This window comes from Leptinotarsa decemlineata, unplaced genomic scaffold (assembly GCF_025532065.1).
Source record: "Leptinotarsa decemlineata unplaced genomic scaffold, Ldec_3_MD MMD2_tig00000199_RagTag_RagTag, whole genome shotgun sequence".
NCBI lineage: Eukaryota > Metazoa > Arthropoda > Insecta > Coleoptera > Chrysomelidae > Leptinotarsa > Leptinotarsa decemlineata.
Window position 1 is genome coordinate 5845633 of NW_027412544.1, and position 21820 is coordinate 5867452.

General features: G+C 36.2%; 1 protein-coding gene across 1 annotated transcript; it reads left to right on the forward strand.

Annotated features, from left to right (window-relative positions):
- Window positions 1–20114: 20114 nt before the first annotated feature.
- LOC141481394 (uncharacterized) lies at window positions 20115–21354 on the forward strand. The gene is made up of 2 exons (XM_074172830.1): window positions 20115–20357; window positions 20412–21354. The coding sequence occupies exon 2, from the start codon at window positions 20413–20415 to the stop codon at window positions 21217–21219; it is 807 nt and encodes a 268-aa protein (XP_074028931.1). The 5' UTR covers window positions 20115–20357; window position 20412; the 3' UTR covers window positions 21220–21354.
- The last annotated feature ends 466 nt before the right edge of the window (window positions 21355–21820 follow it).

A 21820-nucleotide genomic window follows, 5' to 3' on the forward strand; every position in this document is an offset into this window, starting at 1 on the left:
AAAGTCCAGCAAAAGTGCGGAACAATCAGTAGTGAGCATTTTCTTGAACATCCTGCTATCACTCACATCACCTTTCCCACTTTCACTCCCATCGCCGTCCTTCTGAAATTATAAATACAAATCATCACGTAGCTCGCCAGTCAGTTGGAGCTGAGACCGAGATATAACTTTTGTCCTGCATGGTCAACGCATATATTACTGATTTTGTCTGCTGCAATAGCAGACAAAACTTTTGGTACTACAAGTTACATTCGACCACAACTTACTAGTCCGTAATTTGTTCTGTATAGATCGTGACACCAGCCGTAAAAGCCAATGTTTTTACAAGAAATTTATAAAAATAATTAACGGTAATACCCCATCATCGAAAGTACTGAATGAAGTTCGGATTATATCAGAAAATCCGGCATATCATGAAATAACCACATTACAGGAAAATGGTATATTAATCTTACAGAAAAAAATTTAGGAAGTTACTTCACCGGACCCAGATAATATTCCGACACCGACATACGAAATAGGGAGTAAGAATCAAATAATTTTCGGGCAATCAGGATTTAGACCTTATATGTAGTAAGGCAATACTACCAGGTAGTAGTTAGGCCACTAGGATATAAAAAGACTAACATAGTAGTGAAATTTTGTCTTAATATCTCCTGAAGACGCTAACTTGGGAAGCGAAACGCGCGTCGAGAGACCGTAATTTTTTGTTCTGATGTTGGGAAAGTGTTTTCAGTAGATTCATTTTACGCCAGAGGATCCAGTACGAACTATAATAGTGAGAAGTATTACAAAGTTTTTTTTGAATGTAAGCAATAACTGATAGAAAGGTGCGCATACACCAAAATTATATGCTTCGTCGGGATTGCGATGAAAATATGAAACGGTATCAACTTTCTGCAGACAAGTAGGTACTAGGTGATAAGGAAGTTCTGATTAGAATATACTAGTGAAAAAATACATTTCAGGTCTTTTGGAAAATTTTGAAAGTTCCACATTTTATCGAAATAAAACCGGCGTTATTCAATATTCACGATGAATGAGAAATAAAGACTATTGTATAATATTTCGGTTCATCATTCAATTTACTAAAGGACTGAATATTTTCGAATGTTGATTTTCTTATGTGATCAAATTGGCCGATACTTTATTTTGAAATTCTCAATGGGCAGTTTGCAAAAACCATAAACAACCGCAACCCGTATTTTGCTATACACATAGCTTTCTCAAGCATTTTCATGCGTTGATTTTTTTTATAGAGATACTATGACTTGACCAAACTGATTTTGAAAAGTATAACATAGTCTAAAATTTAAAGAGCAATTTCAGAGTGCTCTACTCCTTTTTTAAATATACCTACTACTGAAACTTCAACTATCAGACCGAAAAGGTAAACCCAAATAATTCGTATGGGCATTGAATTTCTGAATATTCGGAACGATTTGGGTTATGTGTGATTTATATAGTTTGAAGTGCTTGATTACTATATAGGTTCACAGAGCAAACTAGATAATGAATTGGTAAGATATACAGATTAGTCCTGGAGAACGAACGGGGTTTGGATTATTTTACACATTACCCGTGTTAGGAATCACACGTTAAAAGGTAAGACCTCGTTGATCCTTAGCTCGCACAAGTTTCGACTTTTTAGGGTTGTCGTTCGTAGGGGTGCGACAGCTGGTTAACGTAAAAACAGATTTTTTTAAATAGATTGATAAGATTTCAGTTCTCTGGATCTCCTGCAGTCACCAAATAATTGGGGTTACTAAGAGCTTTGAAATCATATACTTGAGATCTGAACTTTTTCAGGTTATGAGAAATTATCTATACCTGTTTCGATAGAAAATATATATTTCTTGACGGTACTCTGAATACTCATAGGACACAAACTACTGAGATCAAATGTCAGAGAATAGATACACCAGTCGAAAGAAGTTCTTATGATGTCTCCGGGGGACAAACCCTAGAGACATCATGTCCAAATCCAAACCAACTATAGAGTGTGACCACCAAAAACGTATCGCAAGGTATTGAGGTAAGAATAAAAAACATGAAGTTCAATTGTGAATGGGACAATTTTAAACTAAAAAACTTTTGCAAAAATTTCAACCCCTCTAACTTGAGGGTCATCACCACTAAGTTTTTCCTAACAGAAATGGTAGTCGAGTGTTACTTTTGATTCCATATCAATTACTACCTGGTTTCAGAAGATACAGAGCTTCGAATTTCAAACAGTATATTCTCCGAGAAATGTAAAAACTTAATGGGTTCTACTTTAAAACTTTTATCTTAGCTGTATTATAAACTTTCGTCGTTTACCAAATATAAAAAAATTCATTACCATTAACATGTCATTGTAACCATTCATTCATTGGTAACATATGACAATTTTCTCTTCTCCATTATAAAATATTTTCTTCTCAATAATTTTTAAATAATTAGCTGATAATGAACCTATATAGGTTCAAAACATGTACTGATTGATGGTTTTACCGTGATAATAAATTGTGGAGGCGACTTTGAGTTTTTATGCATCGCAAATCTACTGCACTCCACTTTGAGCTATAATGGACTTCTACCACGGGTTAATTATTAGAATTGATGGCCGAATTGTCTTGACAGCAGCACGTAGTGTCAAGAGGGCCCAAATATGTGTTCAACAAGAAGGCGGTGTTTTTGAATATTAGCCCGATATTTTATAGCTCTTTATTCGCCAAAACACAGAAATGTTTTGTACAAGTGAAAGAAATGAATAATTCCTCATAAGTCGCTCATTTTCAACTTCAGGAAGAAAGTGATATGATCTTTGTTGTTTAGAATGTTGATACAAATCGAAACGATTGATAAATTATAGGGTGTTCCATTTAAAAAAATATAATTTCATGAAATATTTTGAAAACGCGACTGTCAATTTTTTTGTTTTCGGCATCGAGAAGGCCATTGAAAATGCTACTAGTTTGCTCTTTCAACCGAATTCGTAGCATCAATAATAACGGAGTTGGCAATGGTGCCGACTTGATTTGGAATACCCTGTACAGTTTCGAACGCTTCACGGTTCACGAACAATCAACTTCTTTGTTGTGATATATATGAATATACTGCTGTAGTTTCTTTCATTTCTGGACAGACTATACCAGTTTAATTGTAGAGAGCAGTCATACTTTTCACTTTACACAGCAACTTCTCTGTTAGTAGTACGAGCATAGGTAATCACCAAAAAATATATTAACTAATGCATTTTAAATTCAGTCATGTTTCAATTTCGTGATCACTACTCACAAAACAATGAAGTTAAATCTTGATTTAATGACTTCAATTGCTAATAAAATAATTAGAAAGATATGAATGTAAAGTTTGTCATCAAATTTTATATGAGGTTATGTAAATAGCGCGAAGCAAAATATCAAGAACTGATCCTGTTTGTGAACTCTTAGTACACCCATTTCAAAGTTCAGATTTCAGATCAGTATTTTGAAAAATGTGACCCAGCAGCATGTATAAATGCACATTGATTAAAATTACCATTTATTGAAATATAGAAGATGTGAGACTGTCTTCATCCCAAAAATTAGGTACTGCATCAATATCTACATATTTTTGCGAAATAAAGGTTTTGGATTTCTACTTCTTCATCTTTATAAAAAAATGGAATTGAATCAGATATTGTTCATGGGTACGTACATAATATAATATATGAAAGAGTTACGACATAAATTTCCACTAACATGAAACACTGTTATCCTCAATGACGGACATCGATGTTTCGGAATAAGACACTGGTCTCATTTCCTCCTCATCATCAAACTGGATAACATTACAAGAGTTGAATCTACTTAAGTCACGATGACATTCATTCACTCATTTGATTCAATCCCAGCCATAGAAATCTTGTTTAAATTGTAAGGGGTATATTTTTAGTAGAGATCAATTTTTGGGACAGAAAGGTTTTGACTGTCTCCTAAGAATATACCTACCTCTTTCAATCAATTAGTGCACTTTTACCAATAGAACATATTTTCCTGGTACTGATTGGGGAATGTTCTACCGACGAGAAAGTTATCAAATTTATCTGTTGACCAGTACCAGCTGCTGCTGACGCAATTTACGGTACATTTCGTCAATTTCCTCCCGATAGGACTGATGCTTTGGCCTGGTTGCAGAAAGTTATAGTGAATCACACCAGCCGCTGGCCACCATAAAGTAACAATGGTCTTTTTTAGTGGGTTTGCACTTTTGGAAAGGTCCTGGGTGGCTCAGCGGTGTCCAACCACTGTCCTGAACGTTTTCTGTTGTCGTAGAGGATCTAATTTTTATCACACGTGACGATCTGATCTAAAACAGAATCATTTCATTTGCGCAAAACAAACGTGACAATTTTTGTCGATCGTTCAAGTCATATGACACCCGCTTTTTGAGCATTTTCACTTTTCAATGCGTGTTGAACCATAAAAAACCGCATGGGGGCAGACGCCCAGTTCTTCCACAATCCCACGCACCGTTTGTGATGGGTCAGTCTCCACCAGCGTCCTCAAATGCTCGTCCTCTATTACTTTAGGTGAACCACTTCAGGCTCATTTTCGGGAATAAGATCTGCGGAATGAAATTTCGCAAATCAATGTCGAACAAGTGCGTTTATTGACACTATCATTGCCAAATTGAAGCTGCACAAAACACTTTCCTGAGGATCTGTGCACACAAGTTAGGTCTAAGAAGGGGAGAATATGCATACAACAACATTAGATATCAGATGAATCTATTATCTTTAAAGAATAGAAGAATTATTTTAGATGAATGTTTTTTAAGCAAAATTTTAACTGGCAACATCAACTGTGAGGAGATTTTATCTTTAATTGATTTGAATGTCAACAGACAGACCAGAGTCAGTACCGAAACATTTAAAAAACCGTTCCACTCCACAAATTATGGTTTTTTCTCTCCTCTTACTCGAATGCTCAGAGATGGGAATATGTGTCAACAGGTTGATATCTTTAGCAGCTCCACAAATACCATCAAAATTGAACTGAGTCGCATTATTTCCTGAAACATTTCCTTTGATTATTCTATACCAATTCATCATTATGTTGTTTTCCTTTTATACTATATATCATATTATTACTATTGTGCTATGTATTTATTATCTTTAGTTCAGTTTAAGATTTTACAAACTTTTTTTTTCTTTTTTCTCCATGACAAAATTGTACTGTGATTTTATCACTATGTTATTGTATTGCGTTTTATATTGTATTATGTATTTATTGTATTTATTATCTTTAATTTAGTTAAGATTTTACAAATTCTTTTGTTATAACAAATTGTAATTGGGACTACCCGATGAATAAATGAATAAATAAATACCTGGTGAATTTTTCGGGCTGTTTCGGCGGCGCTCTGAAAAAGGGAAGAAAAATAATATTTGGAAAAAATTAACAGCATCAATCAATAGAGTACAATCTTCCCTATTGATTAGTATAATATGTATAACACGACCCAATAGAATCAGTATTCACTGAGATAATATGGAGCTACAAAATACATAAAAACATGACGCAAAAACTGACAAAATTTTTGAAATAACCTAATATAAATTCAAGTTCTTGTCATCTGTTTATCTGTCTGTTTGAACGCCATAAACTGCTGATCGGATTTTCATACAATTTTCACCAATAGACTGATTAAAAAAAAAGTTTATGTGTATATTTCACTGATGTTTTGTGTGAATTGTTCGGAATATGATGATGTTATTCATGAGAAATAGAGACAGTTGTGCTACCTTGCGAGTGGTAATCGGAAACGCTGCATAATTCATTCTAGATATAATAAAACAATCTACTACATATTGTTCCTGTTTATAGGTCTACAAAAAAAGTCTGCGATAACATATATCTATCTTGAAAGAATAGTTTACTATATCCAGTTTAATGATCAAAATACTAGTTACACATATTTTATATTGTGGAAAATGGAACGCTATTTGAACGGACACGATATTAATCCTTATCAAATAAGTACGTTAGTTACCTTGAAAATTTCATGTGCAATATAATTGTCCTGTACACCATATACCTCAAATCAATATTTTTGTTTTGTTTTGTTAACATTTTGTGTTGTGTTTCCTGTTGTTTTCACATAGAAAGGTACTTACCTATTTCGATATTGAAATTGATTGTTGTGAATTTAATTTTGTTTAAGTGAATTTTATCCAAAGTTTTATTATTAGTTACCAACTGAAATACCCGCCTTTGCTCAGGGGGCTGATATGAGATTGCATGGTAGGAATAACTTTGAAATTATAAGTGGTCGATGAATCATGGTTATACTATACCCCTTCCAAAAGGTGGCATTCCCTCACATGGAATTCTAAAATGCTCCAGAACATTCTACAACCTTTGGGACTATTCTGAAATATTTCACAATGACCTCTCATGTTCTCGAACGTTTCACAATATAACGGTAGATTCTGAAACCCTTTCGGATCCACTCGAATGTTCTGGGCTGTTTTAGAAATTTCTAGAGAGGGAACTTACATTTTCAAAAGCAAGCCCTTCTGGTGAAAACAAAAACCTTTATCTTGGATGAGGAGAGAGGGCTACTACAACATACAACTTTCTTGAACCTTCTATGATGATCTGGCATGTTTCTGAATGTTCCAGAATAATCCAGGATGTTTCACGATGTTCTGGAAATATGTGCTCTCGAATACTAATTGTTTTGGACTATCGTTGAGTTCTCTGAAAGGGCTAAATTTTTCCCGAATCTTCATTGAGATATGAAACCTTTTTTTTTACTCCCTTGTGTGAAATATAGTTTCATGTATCAATAGTGTTACCTAAAGTTCAATTTCATGCACCGGTGCATGAAATCTATGTATTATGGGATTTACTTTACGCAGATTTCTAATAAGAGTTTTTTTATTTTTACGAACAGGTAAGCTAGGTGACGCGTCACAGAGAGAGCGAGGGTTTTGTGATACGTCGTTTGGTCAATTCTCTCTCCAAAACTGATGTATTTTTCAGAATTGGACTAACTATTCTGGAGTTATTGATGGCTTATTTCTCTTACCTAGGCTCATACAAGCTGATTATCAGACCAAGACTATATTCGTAGTGGAGTTTTCAGTTCCAGGTAAGACGAGTATTGTGCAAAAAGATGGAAAAAAACGGATGAAATATTGAGATTTCCTCTTCGAACTCTGCTAACTCTATTCAGACCACTCTATTGAAATGATTGTTCTGAATATTGGTGTTCTTGGTGGAATTATTACCTCTACTTGAAAACCCCTTCCACAGAAGGCAGTTGTTCTAGGTTCATTGCGTCTGCTGAAGGCACATGATTCTCTGTCCCAATGAATACCCACCTCACGGTGTGGAAAGGTAATTGATTGATAATGCTAGCATGTCCTTCCGAATGTAACGGGTTTCGAAGATGAGTCTCGATCTGCCCCAATCTGCCTACTCCCCAGGTCACGTCACGAGTTCTTTCTGAGGTCTCAATATGCACACTTCTTAGATTGAACTGAAGTATCGGAGGGTGTTCGGTAGTATCGGCGGGAACTACTGAAGTGGAAATGTGGGGGTAGGGCTTCGGGTGATTACCATCACCAAACGTCTTGGTAGGGGTGGACATCGGGAAATTAGGGGTTCCTAGGTAGTTGAAAGTCTCTGGCCATCGTCACTTTTGTTCAGGCAGGAAGGTCGGTTCTCCATTTCGATGGCCTCGCGAGTTATCCGAGATTGAAGTGTTTTTGTTGTGGCGATGTTCTTAGTGTTCCTGAATTATATACTGGTCCTGTCTTTTGATGATATTTGGATAGCGATGAGGATGTTTCTGACCTTCGGACAGCAAGTTGATGATCGTATACTTTACTCGTTATACGTTTGTTGGGACACACTCCTCAGGATTTCTCAAGAGAAAGCAGGCCATATCAGCATACAAAAAACAGCGACCCACAAAAAAACTATCATTCCTCCTGAAAACCAATACCCCAAAATCATTCACATTTGATCCTCTAGTCCTAGTTCACAATCTCTTTGACACTCTACTAGTCAAAAATGCCCAGGTTTCAATTTCCATATCACTCCCATTTCAATTCCAACTGATATAACTCATCCCTCAAATTGAATCTTATTATCACTCACCTTCTTAAAATGATAACCGAAGGAACCCGACAAGATATCGCCACTACTCTCAGGAGGGCAAGACTTCCCAAATCCAACATCACACCATCCGATAGACACTCTTTCAAAAGTCTCCACAACAACCCATATCTGATTTTCCCCCCAGCAGGCAAAGGCAACGCCACAGTGATTCTCAACGTTGATAAAATGAGTACACCAATTGATTTCCCGGAATACCAACCCACCGCTAGGAACCCAACGACCTATTTTGAGAAGGAAACCAAGATCTTTATCAACAACTCCAATCTCAGTACCGAAACCAAGAAAGCTCTCATCTCCCGAGAAAAATTTTCACGTACACCCGCATATACGGTCCCTCAAAAATACAGAAACCCAATGTTTCCTTTTGCCTCACTATCACCTTGCAAATGCTCCCAAATCCTTTGCAGAATTATCCTCGTGAGTTTGTATCTGGTTTAGGCAATGTCTAGTTCATGATAAGAGGACTAGACAAGTTTTTTCAAATAGTCCGGCCCTGATATTGAGTACTTCAGTACGTGCCTTTATCAGTCTGCCAGAAAATAGCTAATTAACTGTTTTTGAGTTCATCAAATTGTGCGACACCATTATTAAAACATCACCTAACCAGCACCAAAAGTGTAAGTCTATTTGAGTTAGATATTTTACATTGATTAGTAAAATCGGTATCGAAATACTTCATCCGAAGGCTGACCGACAGCGCCTTATCAGCGCTCCGAGGTCACATATGGTACTGTCAAACAGGACCGTATTCAAAAATCTAATCGAACCTACCCATTGTAAACATGGACTCAAACCTTCAACAGGGAAACTCTGACTACAGGGTTTCTCAAAATGAACAAACCTACAAACGACAACAACCCACCAAAACATATTCATCAGTACTCAACCAGACAACATCAATTTTTCCTTCCAAGAAACAAGCAATTATTTTCACCGCACTAGAAAATGTTAAACTGGAAGATTATCTTGTGGCACTCGGCGCAGTCGTACAACCAAATAACATCATTTTCTCATCCAGAATATCTAACAACAGAATTTGTATATATCTAGCGAGCGAACAAATTCTAGAAAACTTCATGAACATCAACCATGGAACGATTAAAATAGACCATCAGATTATCCAGACTCGAAGACTGATTACTCCAAACGAGAGACTGATTTTATCAAACGTGAGTCCTTCCATCCCTCACGATATCTTAGAAACAGAACTCAAGAATTTGGGAATTAAACTAGTGTCACCAATTACTTTCCTACGAATCGGTACTACCAATCCTGACTTTAAGCACATCCTCAGTTTCCGCAGACAAACATACATTTCCCCCCCAGACCAAGCAAGAGTCCCAGAATCCATCCTAGTCACTCATGAGTTAACTTCCTATCGTATTTTCTTATCGTTGGATCAACAGACATGTTTCACATGCAAACAGATAGGACACCAAGCACAAAATTGTCCGACGAACCAAAATCCAAATGAGAATGCAGAAAATCACATTAACGAAACTCCCCAAACAACCATCCATGAAAATTTTTTTGGGAGACACGATTGAAGACATATATATTCCATCAATCCAACCGAACGAAATCTTTACCAAGTCAACAATTGTTTCACCAATAGTCACTCTTTCAATTGAGACACCCCCAACTAGCAGTCAACTTGAAACATCTATATCCATGACATTAACTACACCAACACCGACACCTTCAAAACGCACTTTATCAGAAATCTCCACTCCATCACCACAACCAATTTTCAATAAACCCAATTTCGAACAGAAGAAACAGAAAAAAGTCAAAACAAATCCACCCATTGCACAATCCCCTACAATAGAAGAACTCATGAAACCCACCAAAGCAGTATTTGAAGATAAAGCGTCAAATTTTTCTCTTAACTATCAGGAAGTCAGCCATTTTCTAGAGAATGTTTATGGTTCTTCAGATCCCCTGAGTGTAGCAAAGACATACACATCCAACGTTAGCGAACTCTTAGATATACTGACAAAAATTTATCCCTTCTTCACTGATAGAAAGATCAAAGCCAGATGTTCCAAAATTCAGAACAGAATAAAAAAACAGCTTCTTCTAGAAACCCTTTCAGATACCGACGCATCTCAAGAAACCGACGCATCCCAAGTAACCTACTAGACCACCATTATTTTCGGATCGATTATGCAGTGGAATCTGAATGGGTATTACACCCATTTGGAAATGCTGAAATTACTCATATCAGAACACTCTCCCTCCATAATCTGCCTCCAGGAAACTCATTTCCGAGACCATAGAGTACATCAACTTCCCAAATACACTAGTTTTTTTAAAAACCGAATAAATCAACAACGCGCAAGTGGAGGAGTCGCTCTTTATATCTCTGATAAACTTGATGCACAACCTTTATCATTAAGAACGGATCTGGAGGCAGTAGCAGTAAGTATCCACGGACCCCAAAAAATTCATATATGCAACATATATATACCACCAGATCAACAGCCTAGTAGTGATGATTTGAATGATCTAATCAACCAAATACCAACACCGAGGATTATAGTAGGAGATTTGAATGCCCATAACCCTATCTGGGGTTCAAATAAACTCACACCGATGGGTCAAAAAATAGAAAAAATACTCAATGACTCGAACCTCAATCTACTGAATGACGGACAGAACACACGTTTCAACGCACATAATGGAGAATCTTCAGCTATTGACTTATCTTTATGTGACCCTACCTTATCATTATCTCTCAGCTGGGAAGTGCTCCCATACCCTTTTGGTAGTGATCATTTACCCATAATCATAAAAGATGGCACCTCATCTCCGGATAGTAACCCTACTGCCAAGTGGCAATTAGAAAACGCCGACTGGACTGCTTTTACATCTTTTATTGAATCAAAGACTACAGAACTAGACCCATTCATTCTCCAAAGCCTGTCCATCGATGCCTTGGTGGATGAGTTCACAGATCTAATAACACAATCCGCTGAGTTATTCATAAGGAAATCAGAACATATACGGAAGCATAAACCTGTACCTTGGTGGTCCCAGGATTGCGAGAAAGCTCTCAAAGAGTCAAAGCGAGCATTCAATAAGCTTAAACGAGATAAAAATAACGAAAACCTGATTGAATATAAAAGGCTGAGAGCAAGAACACGATACATTATTAAAAAAAGCAAACGGGAATCTTGGATGAAATACGTATCAAGCATCAACACATCGACACCAGTTAGCGTTATTTGGAATAAAGTAAAGAGAATATCAGGAAAGTATTGCTACAACACAATAAACAACTTGGTGTATAACAATAAATCCATGATATCTTCTGCAGACATAGTTGAAACATTAGCAATATCTTACCAACATCATTCCCAGAACAGTAACTATGCACCAGAATTCATACGAAGAAAACTCACTTGTGAAGCGGAACCCATTCCACTTGACGAGGACCAAGATACCCCATTAAATGCTCCAATATCCATGCATGAACTAGACGAGTCCCTCAACAACACCAAAAATTCCTCACCAGGCCCTGATAACATCCCAATAATGTTCGTGAAAAATCTCCCAAACAACGCCAAAGAGCTCCTATTGAATATCTATAATATAATATGGACCACCAAGGTTTTTCCATCAAAATGGCGTAAGTGTATAGTTATCCCTATTCATAAAGGTGGCAATCCAAAAAATCTGCCAGACTCCTACCGACCTATTGCACTCACATGTGCTATGTGTAAGTTTCTGGAAAAAATAGTGAATACGAGATTAATGTGGACCTTAGAACAGAAACAACTAATCAAACCAGAACAGAGCGGTTTCAGAAAAAAAAGATCTACTGTAGACAACCTTGTGGACTTGGAATCCTACATTCATGAAGCTTTCGCCAATAAACAGATGTGCATCGCAATATTCTTCGATATAACCAAGGCTTACGATACTGTTTGGCGATATTATATCATTAAAACCCTGTGGAGCTGGTCCATAAGAGGAAATATCTTGAGTTTCGTATCCAACTTTCTTCACGAACGGAGCTTTCAGGTGAGAGCCAATGGACACCTATCGAGCTCAAAAATCCAGGAAAACGGTATACCACAAGGGTCCCCATTGAGCGTCACTTTATTTTTGGTGGCAATCAACAACATACTAGTAGTTGTTTACAGCTGATTCTCGGCCTCCCCCCACCACTATGACGTATTAATTGCTTTTTTTATTGGTTGTTGTTTGGTGAAGTTTTTTTGTTGTGCAGTGAAGTCAAGGCGTTGTGACCTTGAAGTGTTCTGGTGCATGGATCGTTCAGATTTTTTTTTCATATGAGATTTTGTGTGTTTATGTGTGTGTGTGTGTGTGTGTGTGTAGGAGAATGCACGGTACAGGGTTTCATCATGTGCTTGTTTGTCTATGTACAAACATACGTCTGCATACTTCGAAGATCCTCCAAGTAATAAATGCTCCATCGGTGTTAGGGCACCAAGTTAGTAGTGGAGTGACGTCACAGCAATAACCGTTCAACGGCTAGAGAGCGACATGTTCACTCCACGACGTGTGGCAGAGTAATGCGTATTCATCGGTCTGCCCTCACCTCTCCCGAAGCGATGAAGGTTCGCTCTAGCCCCGCTATCGATGGTGACACAACGGCAGCCGAGGACCGTTTGCCTAGCGTCTACCCTCTCCGAGACCGCAACGACCACTGCTTGCTCGTATATCGACATCTGTTATCGCATTCAGTTGGGAGGTAATCTTGGCGCATGTAGTTGAGAAGTGGGGTTGGCTATGACGTCTTGACGGGTCCTATCAGAGTGTATTTAAGAAGCGTACGAGTGTTGGCTATGTCAGTTTACATCAAGTGAGTTAGTGAGAACTATTATATAAAATGTATTCCTGTGACTGTGGTAAATCTTTCACTCGTAGTGATAATCTTCGTCGGCATCAGCTCCAGAGTTGCCAAGGAGGGCCTGCAGTGAAACGGGTGAGAGTGGATAATGCAACACCTATGTATACGTGCAATTGTTGTGATGTGACAATTCCTATGACCCAAGTGAATTCTCACCGAAGAACCATGAGTCATAAAAATAATGCATGTGTTCAATTGTCTGACGGTGTTCAAATTATAACGAATGCATTCAATTGCCGCATTGCTACATACAGGGTGGAGAGTTCGATTGTAACCAGTGACTACATGTCATTTTTCAATGAGATTAGGCAGAAGGTCATTGAATTACTGGAATCAGCCATCAGGATCCATAAAAGCATCAAGGTGAATATGGAAGTTTTTGGGAATTATATTCTTCAGACTGATGATTCGAGGGACACGAAGTCATTTAATTCCCAAAATAAAATAGTGGACCAATCTTCAGATTTGAATGCTGTTTTTGATGGATTCCGTGATGTAATTGTGGCTCAAACGACTGAGTTCCAGGATCGTGACTCAGGTATTTATTTTTTAAAAATTTCAATAAGATTGAATAGTAATTTTTTTTTAATAATTCAGGTTGGACTTGTGAAAAAATATTGTTTCTCGAGGTCAACATTAATAAATACAGTCCACTGGAAGGACGTTCATATGTGAAGCTGCCTCAATGTATTCAATGGAAGAAAGCTGTTGTGAATGTTCGTAATGAAGATCAATATTGTTTTGCTTGGGCTATAACATCAGCATTATATCCTGCAGATAGTCGAGTGTCCGAACTTACGTCATATCCACATTTTTCCACTGTTTTAGATGTCACAGGTATGGATTTTCCGGTTAAAGTTAATAATAAGAGTATCGAAATATTCGAAGATAGGAATGATATTTCAATTAATGTTTACGGTTTAGAGAGTACATTTGAGAAGGGTAAAATGAAGTATGAAGTGATTGGTCCATTGCGATACTCACAGAGAAGACTCCGGAGACATGTCAATTTGTTGTTTATAACTGATGACTCCGGTAATGGTCACTATTGTTGGATCAAAGATCTTTCAAGATTAGTTTCTAATCAACTATCAGCTCATAGACAGAAAAAATATTTTTGTGACGGATGTTTGATATATTTTTCTGATGAGAGATTGCTTTTACGTCATAATATGTATGATTGTAATCACATTAGTACCACAACACCAACTACTAATTTAAAGATCAATAAATATGGTAGAATGGTTGCGGAAAATAAACTAATGTTTGAAAACTTTGAGAGGCAAATGAGGGTGCCATTTGTAGTGTATGCTGATTTTGAATCAGTGCTTAAACCGATTCATGTGAATGAGCCAAATCCTGAAAGTTCATACACGATTAAAACATTCAAACATGCCCCATATTCATTTGCTTATTTGATAAAGTGTTCATATAATGATGATTTGTCAAAATTTGTTACATATAGGGGTGTAGATGCAGCTCAGAAATTTGTGAGTAGCATTGAAGATGATTTGAAAGAGATACATGAAAATCATCTCAGAAACCCTAAACCGATGGATACACAAACTGACGAAGAAGAAGAACAGTTTGCTGCAGCCAGAACTTGTGGTATATGTAATAAAGCATTTACTGATGGTGAAGTCAAAGTAAGAGATCATTGTCATGTCACAGGAAAGAAAAGATCACATGCCGCTCACTCGAAATGTAATTTAAATTTCAAAATACCAAACTTCATACCTATCATTTTTCATAATTTAAGTGGTTATGATTGTCATTTATTCATAAAAGAATTGTATAGGAATAAAGAGAAAGTTGATGTTATCCCGCAAACTAAAGAGAAATATATATCTTTCACGAAGCATCTCTTCACACACAGCTATACCGATAAAGATGGTGTGGTTAGGAAGAATTATCTCAAAATGAGATTTATCGATAGTTATAAATTTATGACTAATTCGTTGGAGAAGTTGGGTGCAAACTTGACCTCCGATCAATGTTTGGAGATGCACAAACATTTCCCACAAATTGAGAAATTCAATTTGATGAGACAGAAAGGTGTATTTCCATATAGTTTTGTTGATGACATTGACAAATTGAATTATCCATTACTTCCGACAAAAAATCAGTTTTATGACACACTCAATTGTGAACATATATCGGAAACTGATTATGATAGGGCTAGAAATGTTTGGAATTTATTCGAGTGTCAGAATTTGGGGGAATACTCTGATTTGTATTTGAAGTCGGATGTATTGCTACTATGTGATATTTTTGAAAACTTCCGCACCACAAGTTTAGAGATATATAACTTAGATCCGGCACAATATTATACTGCACCTGGATTATCATGGGATGCCATGTTGAAGTTCACTAATGTTGAATTGGAATTACTAACTGACATTGATATGATTCACTTTTTTCAAAAAGGTATACGAGGTGGAATTAGTCAATGTAGCGAGAGGAAACATATAGCAAATAATAGATTTTTACCCAATTATAATCCCAATGAACCTTCCACATTCATTACATATTTAGATGCAACAAATCTATACGGTCACAGTATGTCACAACCTCTACCAACAAGTGAATTTACATGGTTGACACCAAATGAAATTCTTAATCTCGATGTGATGGATGTGAGTACTGATAGTCCGTATGGGTATGTATTTGAAGTGGACATTCATTATCCACAAGAGTTGCATGATAAACATTCTGACCTTCCATTTTTAGTCGAAAAAATAATACCACCTCGTACACAATCGAAAATTCCCAAATTAATTCCAAATTTGAATGATAAAAGAAAATATATTGTTCATTATAGGAATCTACAGCAAGCTGTCAAAAATGGATTGATTGTAATGAATACACATAGAGTATTGAAATTCAAACAATCATGCTGGATGAAACCCTATATAGATCTTAATACTGAAATGCGTAATAGGTCTAACAACAAATCTGTTAAAGATTTCTATAAACTAATGAATAATGCGGTGTATGGAAAGACAATGGAGAATGTAGATAATCGAATTGATGTTAGACTCGTTACACATTGGGAAAATATAAAGAAAAATATAGGTGCCAGCACTCTCATAGCCAAACCAAATTTCAAAAATTGTTCAATTTTCACTGATAATTTCGTTGCCATTCAATTGGGTAGAGTGAAGGTTCATTACGATAAACCATTATATTTGGGATTTTCCATATTAGAATTATCTAAAACAGTCATGTATGACTTTTTCTATGGATGCATCAAACAACACTTTGATGAAAATGTCTCTTTACTTTACACAGATACCGACTCGCTCATTCTTAAAGTAAACACAGAAAATTTTTATGAATTCATAAAAACTAACATAAGTAGATTTGATACATCCAATTACAGTATAGTTAACCAATTCAATATTCCAGTAACAAGTTCAGTCTTGGGTAACTTCAAAGATGAATTTCCAAATGATCCAATCATGAGTTTTTATGGTACAGGTGCTAAAGCATATTATGTGAAATCTGTTGATGGTGAATTTAAGAAAGCCAAAGGGGTTAAACGATCGGTAATAAAGAATGAATTGACATGCGAAGATTATCAAAAAATCGTCGAACAAGGTGGTATGATATTCAGAAAGATGAATTCATTTAGAAGCGTGTTGCATGATATGTATACTGAATTGAAAAATAAAGTTGCATTATCATACCACGACGATAAACGATTTATCATTCCGAATACTACCCACACTCTTCCTTGGGGTCATAATGATATTGAATTTTATGAAAACGATCCAAATGAGAACATTCGTTGGATAAGTAATATTATTCAACAATCACAATCTCAGGAGACTCCATTGGATCAATTGATTAATTTATTATCTGCCGAGATCAATGATTGAAGTATCATTCAATATCTTCAAAACCGGAAAATTCAATATGACAGAAGTATTGTGATATTAATGTATTATGTATGTAAGTATATGTATTACTGTAATGAATATAAAATGATTGAAATTTTATTTGTATTATTTCTATTTCCCTAATCGATTACTGCAATATATAGTATAATGTAAAAGAAAGGAATATCAGTTTGAAAAGAATCATCGTGGGTGCACAATGTCTAAAACAATCGATAAATTTGGCAGAAAAAAAAAATGGGGTGGTAATGTCATCCGAGGTCCACCCGGCAATGGATTTAAATTAACAAAAGATGGTCATTATGACATGCAAAGAAAAATATTGAAAAATACAAGCGAACCAATTGACAAGAGTGATTGTGTAACTGTATCATACCTTGAGGGGGAAATTAACGGAACAAAGGAGGTTATACTTCTAGCCCTACAAGCTGCAATACAATCCACAATAGGCAATATTGCTCGCGATGCCCGTCAAGCATTTGACGATAAAATTGCAGAGGCTCGGATAACTTTCACTCGTAAATTTGACAAACTTACAAATGATGTAGACATAAAAATGTCTGACATAACAGCGTCTACAAATAAAAAATTTGATGCTATGTCAAACATAACAGCGACTACAATGAAAAAGTATGATGTACTGGAAGAGAGAGTTGAAGTTTTGGAGAAAAGCCATAAAGTCAGGCCATCAGGTGGAGTGGGATATCCAGGACTGAACATTGATCCAAATATTAGAATAATAGAACCAAAACCAAAAGCAACAGATGACGTATTAATTGAACCAACATGGTGAATAGTGAAGTGGAATAGCCTGCCTGGGCAGGGCCTGATTAAGTTAGGTTAGGAAAAAAAATGTGTATTTGAAAAATTAATAATGAAAGTTATCAACAAGTATTATTATATATATTTCAATGTCCCTGAAGTGGCATTAGTGATGTACTCGAATTCTTTCTGACTTGACATGTTCCCAACTGTTAAAATTTGAAAAAAAAAATTTAATTTGAAAAAAAAAAAGCAAATTTGAAAAAAATTTTTTGAAATTTGAAAATAAATTTTAAAAATATTTTTTCACACACCTATACCCTCTTGCCCCCCCCCCCCCCCCCCCCCCCGCCTCCTTCTTATTAATTTTTCTAGTTTTTTTCTAGTTTTGTCATTGCCAAGTTTCGAACTTGGATAGTCTGTGCGGTAGGATGATACCTTAACATCTACGCTGCCACAGGCCCACTTATACTAACAGTTTCAATTCTATTTAAATCACAAGGAATAATGGTGAGAAATAAAGAAAAAAATTTTTGGTCACACGGGGATTTGAACTCATGTCATACGTCTGCATAGGCTAGGGTCTTAACCATTACGCCACAGGCTTACATATTGGTGTTAATAACATTTATTATTCTATATAAGATATGAAAGCTTCATTTATATAAAAATTATTGATTTTTTTTTATGGGTAATCCGGGATTTGAACCACTAATATCAATATTTTACTTTTTTATGAATTAATAAAGGTTAAAAAAAAAAAAATTGATCGTCGAGATTCGGAATCTTTCTCAAGATTACAACCCGTTCTTTTCTCGAAAAATATCGATCCTGCGAAAAAACCGGGATTTGAACCACTAATATCAATATTTTACTTTTTTTATGAATTATTAAAGGTTTATAATTAAAAAAAAAATTTTGATCGTCAAGATTCGGAATCTTTCTCAAGATTACAACCCGTTCTTTTCTCGAAAAATATCGATCCTGCGAAAAAACCGGGATTTGAACCACTAATATCAATATTTTACTTTTTCTATGAATTATTAAAGGTTTATAATTAAAAAAAAATTTTGATCGTCAAGATTCGGAATTTTTCTCAAGATTACAACCCATTCTTTTCTCGAAAAATATCGATCCTGCGAAAAAATTAATGGAGACCAAATTTGTTGGAAATTGAATTCTCTACAACTTTTGTCATTACTATTTTTCGTGTAAAATTGAAAATAAGTGTAATAAATTCAATATTACATAATGAGATTACAACCCGTTCTTTTCTTGAAAAATATCAATCCTGCGAAAAAATTAATAAAGACCAAATTTGTTGGAAATTGAATTCTCTACAACTTTTGTCATTACCATTTTTCGTGTAAAATTGAAAATAAGTGTAATAAATTTAATATTACATAATGAGATTACAACCCGTTCTTTTCTCGAAAAATATCAATCCTGCGAAAAAATTAATAGAGACCAAATTTGTTGGAAATTAAATTCTCTACAACTTTTGTCATTACTATTTTTGTGTTAAATTGAAAATAAGTGTAATAAATTCAATATTACATAATGAGATTACAACCCGTTCTTTTCTTGAAAAATATCAATCCTGCGAAAAAATTAATGAAGACCAAATTTGTTGGAAATTGAATTCTCTACAACTTTTGTCATTACTATTTTTCGTGTTAAATTGAAAATAAGTGTAATAAATTCAATATTACATAATGAGATTACAACCCGTTCTTTTCTTGAAAAATATCAATCCTGCGAAAAAATTAATGAAGACCAAATTTGTTGGAAATTGAATTCTCTACAACTTTTGTCATTACCATTTTTCGTGTAAAACTGAAAATAAGTGTAATAAATTTAATATTACATAATGAGATTACAACCCGTTCTTTTCTCGAAAAATATCAATCCTGCGAAAAAATTGATAGAGACCAAATTAGTTGGAAATTAAATTCTCTACAACTTTTGTCATTACTATTTTTCGTGTTAAATTGAAAATAAGTGTAATAAATTCAATATTACATAATGAGATTACAACCCGTTCTTTTCTCGAAAAATATCAATCCTGCGAAAAAAATAATAGAGACCAAATTTGTTGGAAATTAAATTCTCTACAACTTTTGTCATTACTATTTTTCGTGTAAAATTGAAAATAAGTGTAATAAATTCAATATTATAATAATGAGATTCCACCACTCATTTCTCAAAAAATATCGATTCTACATACACACTGAACATTAAATACCCCCATTATTGATTTTAATAATATAGATTTACAAAAAATAAAGATTTTTTTCTCCAGTCACAATTCAAGTAGATGATCAATGCCGGTTCTATGACTGAGGATGACCAATGCCGGTTCTATGACTAAAAATTTTTAATTTTATGTTTCATTAAAAAAAAAATTTAACAACACACTGTAGTCCCCGCCCACTCTCCTCCACTTTTAGCCCCGCCCCCTTCCCACCATTGCTCGCCTCACCCCACAATTGCGCATGCGCGCCCCCACCTCACTCCCACTTCTGCCTACACCCTGAGGAGCACACTTCTCGGCATTCAGTACGACAAGTCTTCTCATCGAGTGCAGTCCAGCTACAGCAATCTACTACAACACCAGTCTAATACAGCAGTCTTCTACAGTCTACAACAAGCGAATTTTGAGTAAGTTATCAATGTTACTTTTTCATAACAACTAACTTTGTATTACATTTTCAGAATGGAAAACTACACGCAGGAAATCGACAACGCTGTGGCATCGATCATACCTGTGGATGTTGAGGTGGAGCGACCAGGCAGCCCTGACATGTTCGAGGGAGACGAGGTGGCGATGGTCCAAGAGGTGAAGGCTTCAACTTCGGGTGGTGTGCAGCGGCCACGCAGCCCTGTCTCATTTCAGGAAGACAGGGTTGTTAACAAAGCCAAGCGGCAATCTGCAGCTAAGGTTGGTCCTATTCAAAGGTATAGGAGTAAATGCAATAGGACTAACCCTTATGCAGGTAGTTGGTCGACCGCCAAAAGGAATCCTCCGAGACGTCCCACACCGCTCGCATTGACAGTGGAAAGACGGAGGGCATATAAGCCGGTGCCGAGGGTGCCATCTCCAGGTGAAATCCTCACCCAATTTGCATTATCAGCGATGTTGACACCCATGGAACTCACACCGGTGCCTGATCCTGCCATGGAGGTCGTGCCACCAGTGTCGAAGCCTGCCGGGGAGATCGCGCCACAAGTGCCACCAGTGCCGGAGCCTTTCGGAGAGGTTAACCCCCAGGAGATGGAAACTTTCCTACAGAGGTGTAGGGATGTTGCACTTGCTTCACGAAATAGTGAGGCCGCGTTGGCTAGCATTTCCCGGGAGGAGAATGAAATTGCTAGCCAACGGCGCGAGTTGTTAATGAGGATGGCCGAGCTAGATCGAAGGACTGCAGCTCTGAAGGAAAGGCGGAAGGCAGAGACCTCTTCGATAGAGCTCAATAATGAACTAAAAATATTTATAAAGAAATTTTTGAATAAAGGGAAATAGTTTTTAGGTCAACTAGGATAGTTTTAGGATAATTAGGTAGCATGGTAGTTTTAGGTTTGTAATTATAATTTTAGGAATAAAAAACAAAAAAAAAAAAAATGAAAAAAAAAGTGAAATAAAGGGTGTACATTGTTTTGGTTTGGTACACATTGAACAATGCGATGGTTGGAGCATTTTTCTTCACTTCGTCTTTTCATTATTTTTCTTTTTTTCCATTTTCAATTCCAAGTTCTTTCATCCCCACTCCTCCCCACTCCCTTTCAAAAGTATAAAAGTAGGAATTATCTGTTGGAATATTCAGTTGATCAGCCACCTTCAACATGGAACCTGATTCAACTACTGAGCCGTACAGTGACCCAGCGCATCAACATCCTTACTGGGCTTCTATCCATGAAGGATTCGTGGACTCCACAACGGCACCTCATGACATTCCCTTCGAATTCATGAATAATGACTACAGGGTGCAGGTTCAGCATGTCACTGGGAGTGATGAAGCTGACTTATCGGACGGGGATTATCCGGATCCCTACCAATGGGATGACGAATGGGGTGACCCACCGCCTGTAGACATCACAGATGAGGATGACGACGACGACGACGA

Excerpts from the sequence above, each read along its gene's own strand:
- LOC141481394 (XM_074172830.1), top strand. The coding sequence starts at position 20,413 with ATGGAAAACTACACGCAGGAAATCGACAACGCTGTGGCATCGATCATA.